The sequence below is a fragment of the Gobius niger genome (genome assembly GCF_951799975.1).
Source record: "Gobius niger genome assembly, chromosome: 18".
Taxonomy (NCBI): Eukaryota; Metazoa; Chordata; class Actinopteri; order Gobiiformes; family Gobiidae; genus Gobius; species Gobius niger.
Genome location: NC_136869.1, coordinates 6,056,827 through 6,079,692, shown reverse-complemented (window position 1 = coordinate 6,079,692; position 22,866 = coordinate 6,056,827). Strand labels below are relative to the sequence as shown.

The following is a 22,866-nucleotide window of genomic DNA, read 5'->3' as shown; positions in this document are numbered from 1 at the left end:
GGCTGAAAACGCAGAAAAAACAGTCGACAAAACAACTACAAAATATGATGAAAAAGCTACAGAACCGGCGACAAAAATGCAACAAAAAAGTGACAAAAAATGCACCGAAAAAGTGATGACAATGCAGGATAAATCTAAGATCAGTTTTCAAGGTGTTTCAAATGAGGCGTTGCCCTGGCCTAGAGGCTGTAAGCTCCAGTGGAGAAGCTTTTAGATTAAGGTAAAACTGAAGGAGAAGGAGAAAATGTGCTCGGTTCAGGTTGGAGTTAAGAGGTTACATTTGTATCATTTATTTGAGTTAATGCTGTCCCTGAACACAACACCATCAAAACTTGGTATGATGTAATATTAATGTAATAGTATCCAGCCCTGGTCATGATTTGGCCTGGAGTGCCCTCTGCAGGAAACAGTGGGAAAAACAACTAAACTTCATGGCACTGAGATGACGCAATAATAACCAGGAAGAAATTACCACAATGAACATGACAACCCAAAACTAAGTGAATAAAATGAAATCCAACTCCTCGTACTCACTTTTGGAGAAGCGCGGCGGGTTGTCGTTGACGTCGCTGAGCGTGATGTTGACCGTGGTGGTTCCGGCGAGGCCCCCCAGCTGCCCCCCCATGTCCTTGGCCTGGATCAGCACCTGGTACTGCTCCTTCACCTCCCGGTCCATGTTGGGCAGCGCCGTCTTTATGATGCCTGCAAGACGAACGGCACACGCAGACAATAAAGCAGGAGATACGGAGCCGGAGATACAGACGGAGGCAAAGGTGATAAAACGGCGACAGAGAGAGAAGCGGCCGGCATAAAACTGGGTGACATATATTCGATACTAAATGCCAGGCCCGGTTCTAAATATAATCCTTACGCGGACAGGTTTCTATCAGGAGTATATTGCAGAGCAGAAGTCTGCTGTGGCATCCCAGAGAGAATGTATTAACTCTGACAATTATATTGATCTTCATTGCGTGTGACGTTCATGACCCAATCAGATCGTGAAAGGTTTGAACTTCTTCACTTAGAAATCCAGAACGGAAGAACAGCAAAGTATGGAACATGATAGAAAGCTTGGTGCACTAAAAATGTTTTGGGCATATCTGTTGGAGCCTGCTTTTTAAAATTAAATTGTAATAATATCAAAAGATTTATATAAATAAATGTTTGTTTGCAACCTGACATGACAAAATGTAACTTTAAAAGTCATTACAATGAATGTTTTTTGCCTAAGAAACAATTTCATTTACTTTTTAATTGAATGATTTCAATTGGACACCATTGAAATGTTCAAATGAGAGAAAGGAACAAAATGAACTGGCCATTGCTGTTGTCATTGCAATAACTACTCAAATTAAAGAAAAAGTGAATTAGGGCAGGTGAGACATGGATTTGTTGGCGAGGGCTCCTCCGCTGTCCACGGGCACATAAAGCCTCGACTTTTTAATGCATCACACATGAAGTCCACTATGGGGAGCTGGGTTGGGGTTTGTTGATGAAGGGCGACCGCTCACTCTCAACGGCCCACTTTACACTCTGGCTCTTAATGCACCACATTAGATAGGGCATATAACTTGAAAAAAAAAATAAAAAAATAGTGAGGATATCTGGATTTCAAGCGCATCCCGGGACCCTTCGCAAGACACTTTGCCATGTTTTCAGAGTATTATTTTTTTTACTGCAGAGTCCATAATGGTCCTGAAGAAAGCAGCTTTTTAAAGGGACTATATGGAGTTTAAAAATGTTTTATTAAGTATTAAGTAAATTAAGTATTTTCCTCCCCCTACATGTTCCAACAATGTCCTAATGTGTAGAATGAGCCCAGACCTGTTCACCACAACTGCCTCTAAAATCCTGCACTGTCACTAAAAACGGTGTTGCTTCGGCCCGAAGTGCCGTCATGCTCGAGCTTAATATAGAAGGTGCAGTTACACACTTGCGTCTAGCCCCTTTAAAAGTAAACAAACAGCTAGCTTATGAGCTAAAGACATTTGAAATCTACACATTTCTTCTTCTGAAACACTAATGACGCACCAAGAGCTCCCACACCTGCAGCACAGTGGAGGCGTCACAAGAGGAAACAAGGAAGGGACAAAGGAGAAGGTATCCGGGCAAGACTCACAGTTAAGCCGCACATGCCTTCTATCCTTTACTATTGTTCTGGCTAATGGATGTTGACTGGAGAATAAAACAGAGTAACTGCTAAGCTCTTCCCAGAAGATGGTGAAAGTCTGTTGTAGAGCGGAGTGAAAGGAGGGAGCGGCACAGGAGGAAGAGCAAGGAGCTCACCAGTGCAGGACACCACGCTCTGAAACAGGCACAGACCCATGAGGCGCTGCCCCATTTCAGAGGATCAGAGGAAACTGAAGGCAGCCAGCCAGGTTTCCTCCAGGAGCTACTCTAAAAACTCTAAAAACATACTGGTCAGGTTGACCCGCAATAGGAGCGGAACACTATTTACAATGACAAATTAAGAACTTACTTACTTAAAATATGTCAATATTTGTGAATGAATGCGCATGGGAAGGCCGGCTTTACGAAGCGATGTTTTAGCTCTGGCTCGCCAGCAAAAAAAAACAGCATAAAATATGCATCGTACGGGGTAGGTTTTGTCTTTTTTATACTCTGACATGAAACGATGTTAAGGGAGAAAACTATCTAAAGATCTCCACATTGACCACTGCATGAAAAATCTATATTTTCACCTCCCATGTCTCACCTGAAGTGCAAAATCTCACATCGTATAACACAGAAGTGATTCATGCATTGTTGATATTTCCCATTATGATTTTTATTTTACACATAAACATACTGTGCAAATCTGATGTGCTCCTTGGCCACACTTCTGTAGAGTCCACATGTTTCCAATCATACTCTGTAAAAGCATTATCCCAATATAATGTCAAGTAAAGTGGCAGGCCGTCCCTTTAGCCCATAGCTCGGGTCCGCGTTAGCCTGTTAGCCTGCCAGCCTCCCACTGACCCAGCTATTCATCTTGCTCACAGACGCGCTCTCATCTCCTCGCTGTGATCCTCCTCTGAATCGTATTATGGGCGCAGCTTCTATGGCACAGCGCCACGTTGAATGTCAAGTGTCTGCAGTTCGAAGAGTGACCTCTCTCCCAGCCGCAGACAGGGGAGAATTTGTGAATGGGCCGGGAGTAATAGAGGAACTTTAGAGCGACGAATGCAATGAACTGCATTTGGATCTCATCTCATTTCTGAAAAGGAACAGATTTTGTTTGTCTATTTTGATACAATTTTCCACAAATATAATTGAGCAGACAGTGGAAACCAGCAAATGAGCAGAGAAACCACAAGTGGAAAGTTTTTGCACAAAAGTTACTTGCTAGGCAGTTGTAGACACTTTTCATTATTTGTTGCACAAAGTTTGCACAAAGTTTAATTTCGATAACAGGTATTTCAAAGGTTGAAATGAATCCTGCGGTAAACATTAATAACTTGAATTAAAAATGTGTTCCTCTGAGCAAATTGAGCTGACACAATATGAGTTTTCAGACTGACTTCTTAAAAAGTCAACAAAATAATGAGACAGTCAATTGAATGGCTCTTCCTTCTAGTATCTTTCGAGCGCTAATACACGTCATACATTGTAGATATTTTTTTTCAAAAGTACAAGAAGACGTTTCTGAAGTTAGAAGCTCAATTTAACAAAGTCCAGTCAACAATATTTTAGTCTCTACTACTATCCAAACATACAGTGCAGCTCATTTTTAAAATGTGAATAATAGTAATTTCTATGCAAGTTAAAGAGATTGGGCTGGCTAGGATTATGAATTGGCCTGGAGCACCCTCTGTAGGCAGCAGTGGGAATGAGAATGATGAATATACACATTCACTTTCACAATATATCAATATGTTGTCATAATGAACACACTTAGAGCACAGAACTGCTCAGAACAGGTCGACTGATGGATTATGGGATGCAAATATGTTGAGAAAAGTTCTGCAGTAGAAGAAGAAATGGCCGATGTTAACAAGATTTTGTCAATTCTTTTTAAATTTAATTTTACTTGACCTTTATTTAACCAGTAAAGTCCCACTGAGATTAAGAATCTCTTTTTCAGAGGAGTAAAAGCCCCAAATGGGAACCTATTGTACATGTTTTAGTAGAATCAAAGGCACTGCTCTGAAATTGTTGATTCTTATTTAAAAGATTTCTCAGTGGTGGCCCATGCTTCTCATCTGTTTCACCTCTTCACTGTGGAGTGCCTCAAGGGTCCATTTTAGGCCCTTTGTTGTTTTCTCGGTATATTCTACCCCTTGGATCATTTTTATGCTGACGATTTGCAGATCTACCACTGAAGTCTGGTTCTAAAGGTTAATTGAAGCCTTTGTTGGATTGTCTCCAAAAGTGAAGTTATGGATGGAGGCCAACTTTTTAAGTCTTAACAAAGATAAGACAGAAATTTTAACATTTTGAAATTCAGATGTCCTGGACAATTGTGACAGCACCATTGGCCCGCTGGCCTCCTTCTGCCACCCTTTTGTAAAGAACCTTGGGGTGTTTGTGGGCAATAAATTTAAATTTGAGAAATCATGCTGTCAAACAAAGCTTTTTCCACCTTAAAACACTAAGCAAGGTCAAAAATGATCTACCTGCCTGCAACTTTGAGAATGCCATTCATGCATTTCTAACTTCGCAACTTGATTATTGTAACTCTGTGTAAAAACTGTGTAAAAAATGCAGCTGCTCGTCTCCTGACAGGGACCAAAAAGCGACAGCATATCACCCCTGATGCAGCTCTACATCGGCTTCCTGTGTATTACAGGATATGGTTTAAGTTTTTACTTATTGTCTTTAAATGTCTACATCAGGCGTCTCAGACATGCGGCCCGGGGGCCAAATGCGGCCCGCCAGGTATTTTTTTGTGGCCCACGAGATGATTTCTTATTTATATTATATGCGGCCCACCGGTACATTGAACATGTCAGAGCTACATTTCCCATGAGCAGCATGACAATAAGCACCTTTACCATCTTTACCTTTAAGACATTGCAAAGTGAACACATCGTAATTAGCTGGGATCAGCTCAATGGAGTCTGTAGAATGGCATTTACACATTCATTTTATTTATTTCACAGGGTAATTGTAAATGAACACAGTACAACCCAAGTAGCTTTTGCTAATTTTCAACTCCAGTCCCTGGTAGGGCCTTGCTACACTACATTAAAATGACATTTGTACATTTTGCACTTTATTCTAAATAGGCCAACAGACAGAAACTAAACCGGACTCTTGAAAGATCATTCTTTGATGCCCTGAACTAAAATGCTTAAAAAAAAGCTTAAAAATGTGCAGATAGTTAATGTACAGTCTATTTTAAGGTATGTTATAGAAAACAATAAAAAGTTGCTAAATCATAATTGGCCTAACAAAAAAGGCTAAGTCAGTTGCGGCCCCCGATCAACACTGGGTGTTCATTTTTGGCCCCCGTGCCAAATGAGTTTGAGACCCCTGGTCTACATGGTCTACACTGCTCCTCTGTATTTACTGAGCTTCGTGTATGTCATCCCCTGCTAGGACTCTGAGATCTGCAGATTAGCTGCTTTTGGAGGTTCCTCGCTCCGAGTGTCTGGCCAAAGGTGACAGGGCTTTCTCTGTTGCAGCTCCAAAACTGTGGAATGAACTGCCGCTCCACATAAGAGCTGCACAGACACTTGACCATTTTAAAACTCTGCTTAAGACACATTTCTACTCAGTCTAGCCCATATCATGGCCAGAATTCAAACTCTTCACAGAAAGGCCCCATCCAGGTGGGAATCGAACCCGGGACATTCTTGCTGTGAACCACGAGCGCTGACTGCTGCGCCATCATGCTGCTCCAGGCATGTTATAACATAGTTAAAAGCAAAACAATCTTGACTGTATCTATAATTGGAAGAGTCTTATGATCAGGTGTCAGTTTAAGAGTACAAAAAAGAAAGCTGCTTTGGTCAAACTGATGAACATCCAATACATGAGGTGAGGCCTTCGAGGCTCTCCGTGGGATACAAAACTAAAAGCCTTTATTACGTCAGGCTCAAACCGTTTTAACTAAAGTGAACCAAAGAACAAACTTACAAAGTCTCTTTTTCTCTGCGCACATTTAACGGCGAGTTTCATTTTCATTTGCACTTCAAATGCCTTTTTGGTTTTGAAGCCACCGACAGTGCCTTAGATATATTTTGGCAAAGCTTATATTAATTTTGCGATAAAGCAGATGTTATCTCGCATAGTAAAGCAGTTGGAATCAGCAAGTGTTTGGTTTTTTTGAAAGACTGATATTGTGCGTCTTCTATCTGGATTATTCGGTAGCGTGTGCCGTATTTAACAAGTCCCTATTCCCATGGTCACTCGCGCCACATTGAGGCATCACTCATCCTCGCACACGCACTTGTAGACACTGAAGACAAGGTGAAGTGTCTTGCCCAAGGACACGACCACAATATGAAGTAGCAGAAGCAGAGATCAAGTCATCGACCTTGCCACTGCGTTACCTTCAGAAGAAATGTGGGCGAAAGCTGCTAAAAGTCTAATCAATGATCTTTGACCGCCTGCAAAAATGAAATACCATGTTGCAGATTTCTGTTGCATGCAATTTAAATGGCATGTGTCTTTCTGCTATTTTCTCCAGAAGTTCTGTATGCCCTTGCTTTAGTACGCCTACTTGTTTGTCCTTTTTTTTCTCCACAGCTGTTAAAACACATACTGTATCATGTTTGCCCTCAGATTAAAACAACATTTCTACCATATTCCACACTGCTGCCTTCCCGCGCTCTCCTGTCCCTCCTTTTGCCGATGTGCCTTTGCAGATAGCCTCGCTCCCAGCAGGACAAACATTTACTTCTCCAGTTTGATATTTCGCCTCTGAAATAGTCTCCGTATGTGCCCGGTAAATCTCGCGGATGAACATGGTAATCAGAGAGCCGCTCCCGAGCATCTTCCCTGTGATATGTATGAACCTATTTTCATAGGCTTTGAACTGTCCCTGATATGGAAGCCAGCAGTAGCAGCAGCCGTGGCTCTATACGCGCCTGTGTCGTTCAGAGCGTTACGGAGGAAGCAGTCGGACGCCATAGGAATCTTTCCCCGAGTCGTCTCTTCCCCCCAGACAGCCCGCCTGCTGCTGCTGCTGCGGCACAGAGGGCGGTAATGAAGGCAAATCAAACAAGAATCAACAAGAGAACGTGACAAATGTTTAAGCTTCACAGGCCAGTTTTGTGTGAGCATTTGAAATTGTATCAAGTCAATTCCTGACATGTGACCATCAAGAGCAAGTATGGGGAAATGGTGATAAATAAGAACACAGCCAAAGGAGGAAGGAGGAGCGGGAGGAGCTGAACAGTGCAGGACACCATGCTCTGACACAGGGGCAAACCCAGGAGGCGGTGCACCGTTTCAGTGGAGCAGTGAAGGTAGTACTCTGGTTCCCCTGACCTCCTAAATGATGCTGGTCAGGCGTAGTGGCTCAGGACTAACCCAACATCTGAACGCTTTTTTTGTTTTGCAATTGTGGTAGAGTGGGTTGTCTCGTGATCTGAAGGTCGGCGGTTCTAAGCCCACGTATTGTCCCACACAGTGCCGTTATGTCCTTGGGCAGGACACGTCACCCTCCGTGCCTTCAGTGTCTGCATACATTGGTGCATGAATGAGTGGGTGAGTGGTTCCTTGCTGTATAGTGCCTTGAGTGCCTAATGTAGATGGAAATAAGTTGAGCATATACGTTGAGACCATTGTACAATGACAAATAACGTCCTTACTTAATATCCATCCATCCATCCATCCATCCATCCATCCATCCATCCATCTTCTTCCACTTGTCCAATGCCGGGTCGTGGTGTTCAGCCGTTGGAGCTGCCCAAATCACATTGCACCAGCCCCTATGGCTCCTCCTGCAGGTCGTGGGTCCACAGAAGGACGGCCTCACGATTAAACGGGCCTGCTGGTCTCTCATAAGGGGCTTCTGAACTGCTTTCTGTCTGACCCGTGACCTAGGACCTGCCATGAGAATGAAGAGCGAAACACGAAACCCCCGACAACATGGCTCCAAGGATCATTCGGGCGCTCAAACCCCTCCACCACGTTAAGGTGGCAGTTCCTGGAGAGGCTTACTTAAAATGTAAGCAGTAAATTCTCAATCAGAATTTCGGGGTAATATCTTAAAGGACTCGGGACAGTCCTGGAGCCACCCTCACTTCACTAATGCAGACACTAATGCACTTTTCCACCTACATTAGGCACTCAAAGCGCTTTACAGCAATGAACCAGACTCCCATTCATACACCAGTGTACGCAGACACTGGAGGTAAGGGGGGGTGCAGTGTCAGGAGGCAGAGATTCGAACCCCTGGCCTTCCGATCATGAGGCGACCCGCTCTACCATCTGCGCCACTGTTGCTCATACATTATTTAGAAAATCCTGAGCCCGCTCTCGCCTCCACGGTGTAATAGTTGAAAGATAGAATTAGCCACGACCAAAGTCATTATTATGCGTAAAAGTACTTGCAAAATGAAGTAATGCGTGTGAAAATTGGAAGATTTGAGGAGGCGAGTGCTAAGTAGCCAACTTTGATTTTGCCAGTGTAAAGCCATTAAACCAACAGAAAACATCAAGGATTCTTACACGCCTTTACAGCATTAACACACCTTTCACACTGTGACTCAGTTGCACCGAAATTGCATAATCTCCCTCTCATCATCCGAAGCAGCTACTTTCATATTTTTAAGCCATTGCCCGAATCAGAGAGAAGGGCACACATTGTTCGGTTTAACAAAGCCATCTGAACGTCTGAATACGTGATTGTAACAGGCCACTGAATACTTAGCCTGCAAATATCATTATAAAAGCAGCTTAATGGAATTGGAAGCACAATTCGAAGAGTCCGTTCTCAAATCGTTCGGCAAAGTGTACTCATTTGGTTCTGAGCTTTAACCCAGTTAGTGACAAAATACCTTTTAAAAGTCGTGTTTGCTGGTCGGAACGTTTGTCAAAGGTAAACTGATATACGCCTCGGTGCAACACATGGTTTCGTCTTTTGAAAAACTTGCTCAACTACAACAGAAAAAGTCCCCTAAAGTTGTTGCATTTCTTCCAGCTCAGCCTGTTCTCAACACTCCCTTTATGGGACAGACACATTTATACTTTTCTATATCGTCGGGCGCTGCATGACATCCCTCCCCTATACCAAGTAAATTACGCATTAGGGCGTTTTATTCCGATGGGATGACATTTATCCGGCAAGTTTCTCAGCACTTTTCCACACAGGCTGATATGATAGCAGACACTTGAGATCTCCTGCTTCACTTAAGAGCCACTTTTGATTCAAATTTGACCTTTCGCATCGCACCTGTCTGATAAATTATTCACCGATTCCGGCTGGGGAGGACACATCTTTCGTTGCCCATTGATTTGAAATGCCCACAGGGGTTACACTTCTCTTTTTTTTTTTTTGGTTTCTTTTATTTTGCTAATATATGCCTGCGCGTCTCGACATTATGCGGCCTTACCTGTTAGGGGACACTTCATCGGGGGATATCATTTGGGAGCGACGAAGTTTGATAACCTTGTTTCGCCGTGTAATTATTTTAATGTATTCAGCGGCATTACAGGATGGGAAAGTATATTTTTGGTTCAAGGTTCTTTGTGGATATGTAAGGATTAATCACTTTGTTTTACCTGCGTGTGAACAGACGGCTTCGTAACTTAAAAGAATGAGACCTTACCTGACTTTTCCTGTCTGCCCTAATAGACTCTTTAGATTGATGTTTGCGCATTTTTAGGGGGATGAAATATTTATGAGACCTCATAATTAGCTTTTTGGTCAGCTAATCAAGCAAATCTATATGTTCTTATCCAAAGCATGCCCTTCTTAGGTTATAGAGTCTATTGCAGACAATGTAAACTATCGCAGCGGAAACTTCATGCTATAATGGACTGTCTTCGGCCTTGAGCAGCGGACAAAAGTTAACTTTCATAGGGGAAAACAGAAGAAATGTTCAATATATACAATGGACCTCAACAACATACTGTCGAGGAGGGAATAAGGTGCATCTTAGCCTTGTAGCGCTGACTTTTTCCTGAAGAAAGTTGTGGAAATGTACTTTACGTTGGAAAACTTGCCAGTGTACGCAGTTGGAGGTTGGAGGTTTGCATCTCCACCCAACCAGTTCCCTCGTTGGTTGTGTCCTTTACTTCACTTTATTCCATGTCCCAGATGGGGCAATTGGTTTTGGAGCACAAAGGACACATAGAAACATAAAAGAAAAAATCCAACAAGATGTCCAAGTGCAAACCTCCCAATCAACAGAGTTCTCCTCACACATAATTTGATTGTGTAATCTTACTATGGTCAGAGTTTAGAATAGAGATGGCTATAGGTGTACAGGAGTGTTTGTAGCATTTTTTCCCTACCAATGGAGCCCTGAGCCTCGTACCAGAAGGCAAGTAACAGAATTCATCATGAAGAGGATGAGCATCATTAGCCAGAACGCTCAGAGTCCTTGTGTAAGCCACGTCTTCCCCACCTTTCCTAATCATAGATGACCATGGACGAGAGTGGGGATGCATCTGCAAAGTGGCAAGATTCTCCTTTCTCCTTTTCCTTTGAGGTCTATGTCACAAGGTCGACCTTGAGGCACGTTTTGCAGTTTGTAACAGGACCCTCAGCAGCTCTTTCTGCTCTTCAGTACAATCTGAACCTTCTGCACAAATGTCAGAATGTGTTAAATAAGCAACTCTTTAGAAACTGCACTGTTCAATTATCACTGATTCTGACAGTTTCAAACATGAACCACTGCAATATGAAACTACACTCACTGATGATGAAAATATGGTTTCTTACTCAACTCAGCTGCTACGGCTCTATCATATAAATATCATGCTCTGGTCAAATATTCAACAAAATACTGCCCTTTAGTTCACCTCAGACAGCTGCTAAGTCTGTTCTTTCACAACAGAGCCATGTAGCTTAAGTTTCACAAAAGTGCGTTATGTTGCTATATAAGTTCATCGATTTCCTGTAATTTGAGTGACAGTGCAGGATTTTAGAGGCAGTTGTGGTGAATAGGTCAGGGCTCATTCAACACCTTAGGACATAAATGGAACATGTAGGGGGAAGAAAATACATAATTTTAACATTTTTAAACTCTCACATTCGTGCAGAGATCGGCCGGAGTTCGGAAGCATTCAGGAGGCAGAGAAGTGGCTGGTGGGATTGTTCTTTGCTCCTTATGGGCTGATGAGGAACATCCAGAGGTTCTTAAGCTACAGGAGGTTTTATAATAACCATCACAGCTCCTTTCCTAACTCCCTCCTAACTGCACTGACACATTTGGATGCTCCTTGTCACGGCGGACGATGACGCACGTCCAGGTCATTCCTAAGCTGTTTTAAACTTTTTTAGATGCAGCCTGAGTGTTGTTGGCCGGAGAGGCACAGAATAACAGCCAGGTCTCTGCCAATCAGTCACAAGACAGGCCTCATACACACTCAGTGGGTGTGATAAGCAACTTTGAGTTTCCCAAAAAGCGCAATATTGATAGTTTCATTGACATCACTTGGAGGCCAGTGAACAAATGAACATAGAAACTTTCACCAAATAGATGGTCGAATCAATCATACAAGGTGATTATTTTTCCCATAGTTTTGAAAGTGAAAACTTCAAAGGTCATGTTCCTAAAATGCATGTTTCCTACTTTAGGTGTTATATCTGCTGGATGTAACACCTACAGACACCTTATTTTCCTTTCTTGTACTGACCAATATGTTGAAGCCTTTTTGTAGGAGGATCTTTTTTGGCTTTGAACTTAAAAAACAAGGTGACATTTTAATGTCTACAGATTTGTTTTCCCCTAACAGGATCAAGAAAAGATATGCAAAACATATAAAATACATATAATTAATCTTTGTATCTAATACATATGTCATTGAAGTAAACCCACAGATTTAAACCTGGCTCTGTGCTTCATTCATTTGTTTTATTTTGACCTTTTTCACGCTTCAAGTTCCTCTAAATCAACCTCTATCTCTAAATTGAATTGTATTCCCTATTCACTTGCAGTGTGTTCCCTAAAAGCTGAAAAATAAAGTTGCCGGGTGAGAAATAAACAGGGGAAAAAAGTTGTGGAATGTTGACCATTTCCCAAAGCATCATGTTCGACATTAGCTTAATGGACCCCTTGTCAAAATGCGGCTACTTTTGCACCTTTCATACAACCTACTTTAAATTCAAATAGCTCTTTTTTTCACCCCCCCTCTCAGCGGCAGCCCCGATCATTATCACAGCGCCTTGGTGAGAGCTGCCCCGCTGACATTTAAAGACTAACAGGTGATTTACAATGTAACTCATACACTGCTGGCACTCTCCAATTTGAAACTTTCACGGGCTATAATTCACCGACTTCGACTCCATCCTCCCCCGCCAACACGCAAAGATAAAAAACAAATGGAAAAGGATCATTTCTCGGCCTTCTCGCGGCGGACTATTTGCATATAAAGCAGGAGTGAGATGAGATCCAATCGTGTGGAGTTAATGCCAGGTGGGAGAGGAGCGGCAGCAGCGATGGTATGTCTTTATGGAAGCACTTGTGGTGGGAATAGAAGACTAAAGCGTGCTCTGAAAAAGGCAAATTATGTGTTTTTGTGCGTTATGAATCCAAGTGAAAGACAATACAAAGCGGTAATACACTGTTCTATATTCTTCCAGTTCAGTAACAAGGTGAAACTGGGGCTAAGTTGTATCCTATACCACTTGATTTTACACTGAGCTTTATTTTTTACATGTGTCATGAACTTAGTGTATGCTACTGGGACCTGTTTGAATGAGCTTTCTGAAATGTCAAAAGATCCAGTGCTGCATCTTGTATTGACGATGGGAAAATGTGGTCCCTGCAGCACATCCCATTCTCACTGGGGTTAAGATATGGGGTGTCATTTATAAAGGTTACAAAACGGGCCCAAGAGTGAAGTACGTAATGTTTCCCGTAAAGTTGGGGATTTTTAAAAACACAACTTGACTTGGGAAGTTGCAGACCTGTCATTAAACTCAATTGAACCTCAAGTACAAAGTTTTTAGGCCAAGGCAGAAGGTGATCGGCCTCAGAGGAGTTTGAGGAAGTTTACTGCAGCTGTCTTTCTCTCTAAACCGCAGACGGCAGCCTTTCGATCAAAAGACTATTTTGTCATGAGAGTTACACACTCCACAGTGATCCCAAAAGAATGACTCTAAGTCTGTAAGTCTGAGCAGATCCTGCAGAGGCCACATGAGGCAAAATGTCATTCTGAGACGTTGCCCACCAACCCACTCACACCCTTATTAGACCACGGCTCTCGACTATTCCTGGTCATTCAGGGGGTTCAGGTCATCAGCTAATCTTGTACTTTGGGTGCATAGTGTTGCTGAACCCAGACCTGAAGCATCTGGATCATAATAGTTTGTTAAATCAAGGTGTTGACATTTTGTTTTTGGTCAGGCAGTGTATACAATCCCCAAACGTAGTTAAAATGGGAGCATGTTCTTATTTTAGAATGGAAATAATACATTTTTGGGGTGGTTGTGAAGCTTCACCAATTCTATGTTAGTCTAAAACAACAGTTTCCAAAATTTCTTCCTCACCTCTGTTTCTGTCACACTGAATATTTTCAGTGGTGACGATTTTCTTTCACAATGATTAATTTGATTTATAATTGGCTTGTTGCACAATGTGGCTACGCTCGTTCCTCTGAGCTGAAGTTGTGGGCGCTAGCACTTCCTGTTCGTATTCATTTCCATTAAGATTAGCTTGGACCTGTTCGAATCATGGTATTTCCTAGAGATTCTGTGGTGGTGTAAATATTTCCGTAGATTAGACGTCTATGTTTATAACGTTCAGTGAGTTTGTCTTGAAGCTAAAGGCTAACATTCATTTCATGCATTATACAATTTGAAATAGTGCCACAAATATGAACTTATCTGCATATAAACCATATTTTTTATTGGTATTTGTTTGTATTCCATCTTTTATAGCATGTTAGCCTTCAGCTTCAAGACAAACTATCAATCCTTTATGATCACAGGCGTCTCCTCTGAACTCGCTACATCAAGGTTTGAACACACAGTAAGTGATCATCTACCGGGAACTCACTGCCCACAACGTAATCTTTAGAAAATACGATTATTATTCCAGCAGGTCTGAGCTAGTCTCTATAGGAAAAGAATGCAGACAGGAAGTGCTGGCACTCACAACTTCTGGTCAGAGGAGCTAGCATAGCCATACCGTGCAACAAGTCAATTGCTTCAGTTAAAAGCCTCATGGTAATCTCATCTGAAATCATTTGGCTTCCCATGTAATCCTGCAACAATCGAGATGAAATATGGGTAAAGCAGGTTGAAAAAAGGGCTAAAATAGTCAAAACTCATGACTAAATTGAGGCTAACCCAGGAAAAGTCCCCAACAAAAGTCTACATCAAGTCATTTGTATGAAATAATATAGAAATGTACCATAAAAGTCAGGATAATTTAAATTAAAACAGTTAAATTAATTAATTTGGCTGGACCCTCCTATTGCCAATCCGTAATCCACTGCTGATCTTGTCAAATTGAGTCTGATTTGCATGGAAGTTGGATCTCAGCGAAATCCATGTTCATTTGCACCTAACCCGGCGCTGTTGCATGTCGCAAGAATGAATTAGTGATGATGGCTGAACGGTATCGAGCCGACGCCTGGTTCAGTCATGCATCCCTGTGCGATTCAGGGCGAGGGTCAGGGAGAAGATCCAAATTACCACGAGGCCGGGGCTTCGATTGAACGGACCCCGACACATTCCCACATTCCCCTCCGCGGTGGGGCCACAACATGTCATGGGCAGGTGGGAGACGACTGGCCCGAGTTTCACTTCATCTATTTAAGAAGGTTATGTGAAAGAGAAATCCGCGCTCGACTAATTAGCCTGTTCAGTGCAAACTTTAAATGAGCTTTAATGATCTGAAGCTTTATTTGCTCTCGGGGTGTCAGCGTTTCAAAATGAACACGTTTAATTTGAGGTTGCGGTCGCTGAACATCCATGAAAACATTTTGCAAATAAGTGAAACAATGGGCTGGTCAGGATTCCCATGACTTAGAGAAATGAAACAGTTAAAACAAGCTTTTTTTCAGCCATTGGCATGCTGGTAAATTGTTGGCGTCGTGATGAACGCACTTTGACCTGAGAACGAGTCCCTTGATAATGCTTTTTTTTTGCTTATTTAAAGGGGCTAGATGAAAATTGGACATTGTATGCTCACTACTGCCACCTCAGCTCTTAAGTGTAACTGCAGCTTTACATTAAAGGAACAGGCCACCGTTTTTTCCATACTGAGATATGTTCTTTACCTGGGCTTAGATGAGTTGATATGTACCTGTTTAGTCTTTGTGCGTGCCAGTGGAAGAGTGTGGTAGCTTCCAACTTCATCCCGTTTGGAGCTATAGGAATATACTGGGAGAGGCCAAATGCAAACAACATCCTTGGTCGCTGTGCGAGACTGAGCGCACTCACAAAGACCAGACAGGTACGTATCAACTCGTTTAAGCTCAGGTAAGAACATATCTCAGTGTGTAAAAACGGTGGCCTGTTCCATTAAGCTCGTGCATGACGGCACATCAGACCCGAGGTAACACCTTTTTGATTGACAGTGCAGGATTTTAGAGGTAGTTGTGGTGAACAGGTCTGGGCTCATTCTACACATTAGGACATTGCTGGAACATGTAGGGGGAGGAAAATGCATCATTTTAACATTTTTAAACTCCATATAGTCCCTTTAACGCTTATTCAACAAACATTTTTTTAAAGAAAATACAATATGTTACATAATACTTTACAAGTCTGGATGTGGCTTGTCATCCCAGGGTGATTGTGAGCCCCGATGCCATAGGAACCACTGGACTGAAGCGTTACTCAAAACTGTGCAAGTGACGCAAAATACAGTACTTCTCCAAGTATGGTTTTGACAAGGCATCAAAGCTATATCATAGTTAAAAACTAAATAAAAAAGTTGTTATGGCATGATTTGTCTGGAGTATATTGTTCCCAGCAATACAAACTATGCTCCTAGTAACCAGCTAAATGCTTTCTTTCTTTCTTCCTTTGTGTTATCAAAGAATGGATTTGGATGAGGATATGACCTTTGTGAACATCCCATATTCAGCTGCCTTTAGTCAATATCACTATGGAGACGAAGTGGAAATGTCCCAATAAAGTTGCTTGTATTCTATTGTATTCATTGGGTGAAATGTTACGCGGCGTGCCTTTAACAACATTCTATTGAAGAGTACAACAAAGGTTGTGAGTAATCAGTTGTACGTGATCTGTACCTGTCTTGGCTTCCACAGAGAAGTACGGCTGCCCGTGGAGAATGCTGTAGACGACTCGAGCGCTGTTGCCGTAGGTGGGGTCGTCCGCGTCCGTGGCTGTTACCTGCGTCACATACGTCCCTGAGGAGAGAGAGAGAGCGAGGTTATTGACTTTACCTTAATACGTTCACTCATGAGACTGAGCAGGGGTTCTTTCAAGTTCAGTAGCTTAGCCAATCGGATCAACCTCCGTCTAATGAATGATTAACACTCAACCTGGAAACTGGAAACCATGGGGGTATTACTAAACAGATCCTTCACTCTACTGCATAACCATGAAGATTCCCTGCATTTTTAACAGCGTCATATCGAACAACATGGAACTCTCCTGATCTTGAATTACAGATCAAGAGCCTCATGAATTGCTTCACCTTCAAAGTACCACCATCTGTTCACATTCATGTCTACATTAGGTATAAACCATGTCTAGAAAAACATAACTCAAGTTGTTGTTGTGCATGTTACTATTTACTAAAACAGGAATGTGTCTAATGTATCTGCAGGCAGATGATTGGAGGTTGAACAGTCATAGTTTGACGTGAGTAACTGCTAAAAATGTCACCATAAAGAAGCACAAATCTTGGTGTCTTGAAGCTGAAAACATGCCTCTTAGAATCGCAGTGTTGCTTGACTTGCTTCCATTTCGGATGCATTAACACAGCAGGTCTCAAATGTCAGCCTTATATTGGATTGAAAACACTGCTCTTAGTCTATCAAGTCCGGAGCTTTGGGTTTTAAAAGGTTTCCTTTGCACTTTGCAAAACTTTTAGGGTTCAAGAAATGACCACGTGAGAACATAGTGTATTTGCCAGCTCAAAGTTGCCTTGGCCTTAAACACAGTGATATTACAGTATCTGCTCACAATCAAAGCACCAAGGTGCCTAGATTGCTGTACATTTTGCACAATAGCTTTCGGAAGCTAATTGCTTCCGAAATTAGCGTCTTTACATCCACTGTAACAACCTAAATGTTTATGTGCTGAATTTCCAGACTAATTGGCTTAAATCCATAGCAATCCTAAGGCAAAAGGAATGCACAGGCTATTTAGTGTGAGATAAATTACATATGTGCTTCATGGAGCGCAGGTAGTTGCTCATTCTTGTAGATTGGATAGGGAATAAAGATATTTTATATGTACAATGCATTCTATACATATAGTCTGTCTTATTAAAACGATGCAAAAAAGTGGGGGGAAATGGTATTATGGAATTCCAGTTGCCATCGAGGAGAACAATAAGAGGTATTGGCTGGGCTTAAGTACAGGCTTACAGTTGTTTTGATTTACAGTTTCTGAGTCTTACACTTCTAGTACTTGAGTTGGGCATTATGTTATGGGCATTATGAGTTGCCTTATGTATGAACTGTGCGGTATGAACAAATATGCCTTGCCTTAAAGGGACTATACGAGTTTAAACATGTTAAAATTAAGTATTTTTCCTCCCCCTACGTGTTCCAGCCATGTCCTAATGTGTAGAGTGAGCCCAGACCTGTTCACCACAACTGCCTGCAGTTACGCACAAGACCTGGGGTGGCAGTAGTGAGTATAAAATGAGCAACTTGCATTTACTCTTTAAAGTAAAGTTTATTTTTTTATATTGCAAAGTCTGTAATTGGAAGAGACCAACATAACTCTATGGGAGAGAGAGTTTAAATCTCCAAAAGGATTAAAAAAAAACAGCCATATTATTTTTTTATGGCAGAAAGGTCTCTCTGCTGGCCAACATCATGTTCATGTTCTTGAATATTGTCTCCACTTTTTGACACTTTTCTGAGAAAATAATTAGGCCTTAGTTTATACGCGCTGACAGAGAAGACTTGGAACTTTGAGACAGTTTTTGTTTCATGTGGATTCTTCCAGTAATGAGTAATCAGTAATTAGCCAAAAACTAAATGAAAAAAAGAAATGCAGATCAACAGTTACCATAGTTACCAGCGGCTCAATTTTAAACTATTGGCTGATGATTGGATGATGTCACATGAACACAACCGATCTAAGGGGGTTATAGTTCATTACCAATATACTAATTACCTTTGTTTTAAACATTTTTGTGAGTTTGACAAATTGAGTCATGTAGATAGACCCAATATTAGCCATTTTCCCCCCATATTTACCAAAATAAATAAATGAATAAACACAATATGATATCATTAATCCAAAAAAAGCAGAGGACAAAAATAACATTAAGGCGGCACTGTTCCAAACTATTCACACTAATTACTGGCACAAGTTTTTGGAGCATCCCGCCTTAACTAGCTGGCACCGAGCACCACCTGCTATTAATAAAGCCAATGTTTCTTGTATTCAAATAGGAGGTAAAACTTGCGGGGAGTTAGAGGGAATCCTGCCGCGTCAGCGTAATTATTTCACAGCTCATGGCCGCTGTGAGGAGACTGTCAAACAGATGGGACTGTGCCTCAGACTCGGAGACGGGCATCTAACGCGGTGTCAAAAAAGGACAGAGGCGCAAGGGGGAGTTGTGTCGCAATTACCTTCGCATCTGGAGGAGCTAAAGCAAGCGGCGTGCAAAATTAAGTGCATTTAAGGACCTCTGCTCAAGCTTCAACCAGCCTGTATCTTAAAAGTTTTTGTTTGTGGCTGAAGTGTCCAAAAAGTGACAACTTGGCGGTGGCACAGCTGAGTAGTAGTTCACAAGTACCAAGCCGATCATTACTCCCTCATTTAAGCCTCCAGCGTTCATGGCTCGTCCGCTTCCCAGCTGTGCTTTGACCCACCTCCACCTCTTCACCGCCCCTTCTATCCACTGCTTTACACTCCTACATCCTTCACCGGTCTCCCATACCACCACCATCCCTAACGCTTTGCCTGGCTCTACCATACTCTTCCCTGTCCATTCCACGCAGGGAATTAGTCTGGTCACGGAGCAATTGGAGCAGTTTGAACGGGCGGGCCTAACACGCACAGATTGTCAGTGAAATAAACCAATTAGCGATTAGCGGACGTGACGACAGCTGTGTCCAATTAAAAAAAAATATGAAGTGAATATAAACTCACGCGGAGAACGCAAGGCAAAATCCTTGACTACTTCATCCATGATTAGTTTTGGCTGATGTTAACGTAAATTGAACTAAAAACATAGAGGTGCGAGTGACGTAACCTTCTCATTTCTCTGTGACGGTCGTGATTGGTTCGGCTAGGCCTTAGCCGCCAATCAACAACTTGTTTACCGTGCGTGGCCAGACCCACTTTCTTTTGTGCAGAAAGAAGGTGGGTGTGGTTTATCAGGCTACCTAACGCTCACCTTCCCATCCATACTACTGCCTACTATCCGGGTTGAAATATTATTGCTCAAACTTTTATTTTAAAAATCTCAAAATATATTTACCACCACATTAATATTTTCCCATCCAAGTGCCACCAGGCTAAGATCAAGCTAAGTTGGGACTAAACCAGGACAAAAAACAGTCTAAAATGGAATTGCACTAAATCAAACTATGTTTAAGCCAGAAAAAAAACAGCCAACATAAATGAAATGATCTCACATAATGTATAAAGTGTAAAATCGTACATGAGTGGTTCCCAATATTTTTTTCTTGCGTATCCCATGAGTCTTTCATTTCTACTCAAAGTCCCCCTTATCTCGAAGGTGCTGCTAATGAAATGAAATGAAATGATCAATTAAGCTCGGATGTATTAGCATTTAGCCATGTGTTGGGTTCAAAATAAGGCTAAGTCACTCTTAAATGCAAACCTTTTTACATGAAAAATCACTCAAATGAACGTTTCTTTGAAAATCATAACGAAATGCAATTCCGTTTCATCTTCTTTTTGATCAGAAATAATTCCAAGGAACCCCTGTTTGGGAATCACTGTTGGAGATGACCATGCACCACATAAAAGAGTCCAAGAAAACCTCTGCTCTGGATGCTCTGGCTTCCTTTATAAACTAAAACAAGCACAACAGGCTAACTCTTCAGCAACACAAAGTATGGAAAGATATATGTAAATATAAATGTGATTTCTGAGTACATTGGACAGCATCCCCTCTGCATCGCCACCTCTGTGTCACCGCCGCAAGCACCTCGAGATATTTTTAAACCACGAAATCACGAAAGTGCATAAACTTTGCCGTATAGGCCCCTTGTTATTGCGGAACATAGACGGATACATTAACACCTCTGAATCGTGCAAAGAGACAGGAGACCTCAGCACTTAGGGGCAGCTCTGTGGTGAATGTTTAAAAAGGCCCAGAGCGCTGCCGTCCGGAGCTGCAGGAGGGGGGGGTGGGGGGGTTCTACACCAGGTGACAGGCTCTGCGGCCCGCTCAGAGGTGCGAGACGCAGCCCGGGCCCATCGCGATTATTTAAGCGTGTGAGAAATGGAGAGGCGAGCGCACGCAAAGGTCACCGCCGCCGACGGAGGAGCACAGTTGTGTGAATGTATGGGCCGGACGTGGAGCGAGGCATGGGGCCATAAAACACAATATACATGAAAAACAGAATGTTGCTCTTTTCCGTCGGCTTTTCTTCCCTCATATTGACTTGTTGTTGTTGAGCAGGAATTTTCCATCGCGGGGAAAGGTTGTTCAAGTTGTGAGCTTGTACAGCCAGAAAGGAGTGGACTATGGCTGTAAAGGGACTATTCAAAGGGAGTTTAAAAATGTCACAATTATGTATTTTCCTCCCCCTACACGTTCCAACAATGTCCTAATGTGTAAAATGAGCCCAGAGCTGTTCACCACAACTGCCTCTAAAATCCTGCACTGTCACTCAAAAAGGTGTTAATTCGGGTCCGAAGTGCCGTCATGCACTAGCTTAATATATAAGGTGCAGTTACACGTATGACCTGAGGTGGCAGCAGTGAGTATAAAATGGCTAACTTGCATCTAGCCCCTTTAAGATACCAAAAAAACACTCCTTTGATAACGGAATTTTCATCCAAGAAGGAATGATGGTTTGATAAAGGAACAGATTTACAGAAGCATTCCCAGACCAAAATCCAAATGACAATGACAAAACCAAGATAACAACGATGTCGCTCAAAGATGAGTTTCAAAAAACCTAGTCAGTCTTTACATGGGGGTAGCAGATTCCCCCATAACAACAGATGCAGAGTTGAGCGTGAACGAGGCAAAACCTGAATAAATGAGACAGCCTGCCACTTGGAATCTTTTATTAAGCCTTGATGGTGAAAGGCGTAACGTCCACTTTCCCCTTCTCAATTTGTATGGCATCTTCCATATTTATTGCAAACCTTAAAATACTGCTCAGTTTGAATATGTTAAGAACGTGTTAAAGGCACTATACCTGATTTATTAGGTAATTGACCCACTATGTTGAAAACTCATGCATTTTTGGGAAATCTACAGTGCATTTGTATTAAATTCATGAACTTACAGGCGAGTTATCAACTATTGCTGCGAAAGTGACCCTGGAAAGTTGTGAAAAGTTAATGATGGGGACACTAAAAATGTGTGAGAAAAGTAGGGAATGCGTTTGGACCAGAAGCAACATTTTTAATATCTTTACACATGCATTGTTTTAATGTAAAATCTTCCCTAAATATTCAGTGTGGCACATCCATCTTTAATGAACTTTTTTATTAAAACAAGTCTATTTTGAAATATGAATAATTCATTGTGAACTGAATTATTACATGAAAGCTGTGGTGTGCTCTATTTCTGCTGCATTTTGATATTACTGTGATGCTGGGATTAATTAGATGTGTCAGACATGCAAGACAAGTAGTACCATTTAAAAAGTCCCTCTGGATTCAATTTCTGTCTGAGAGGAGATATAATAAGTAAGTGTTTTATTTGTCATTGTACAACCAACAGAATAGTGTTCAGGTGTTAGTCCGGAAACGGTGCACCGCCTCCTGGGTTTGTCCCTGTTTCAGAGCGTGGTGTCCTGCACTGGTCAGCTCCACCTCCTCCTTCCTCTTCTTCCTGCACAGCTCCCTCCGCCCCACAACAGTCTTTCACCATCTTCATTTGTTTGCTTCTGAATATACCGTAAATTTTGTCCAGTGAAGCGCACTTTACTATCAGGCGTGGCAGCTAAATTTGCGGCCTTGTTCACATACAGGCCGCACTCGAATATAAGCCACAGGTTTTCATAGTGACTTGCATCCGGTCAGAGCGGCCCATCGTGCAGATGAGGAGGAAGAGACGCCTCATCCCGGAGAAAGGTGCAGTTGCGGGCAGAGGGAGGGCGGCAGGGACGGCAGTGATGCGCATTTCTCCGCATTTCTCCGCATTTCTCTGCATCTTTTCCATGATGAGGGTGTGCTTGACGCACAAAGTTACCGCTAAAAAAACAAAACTACCGGTAGTGTCTTCTTTAGCGAATAATCTTTTGCCAAGCCTGTCTCACTTTTGCATTTATTGCTTGAGGGTGCCTCTAGAGCCTGTTGGGAGCTATATATTGGCCGCACCGTCATATTGGCCGCAGGGTCCAAAGCGCAGGGCTGCATTTTGGTCAACAAAATGCATGATTGAACCATAATAACTGATGAATATTTTAATCTCAAGAAGAGTCATC

General features: G+C 42.2%; 1 protein-coding gene across 1 annotated transcript in view; it reads right to left on the bottom strand.

Annotated features, from left to right (window-relative positions):
• LOC306977686 (cadherin-12-like) overlaps window positions 1–22,866 on the bottom strand; it is a 318,442-nt gene that overhangs the window by 114,952 nt on the left and 180,624 nt on the right. The window contains exons 5-6 of the mRNA XM_079576100.1: window positions 16,327–16,446; window positions 535–702 (exon numbers count right to left, since the gene is read on the bottom strand). Of these exons, the coding sequence (XP_079432226.1) occupies window positions 535–702; window positions 16,327–16,446 (288 nt within the window). The remainder of the gene's footprint in view (window positions 1–534; window positions 703–16,326; window positions 16,447–22,866) is intronic.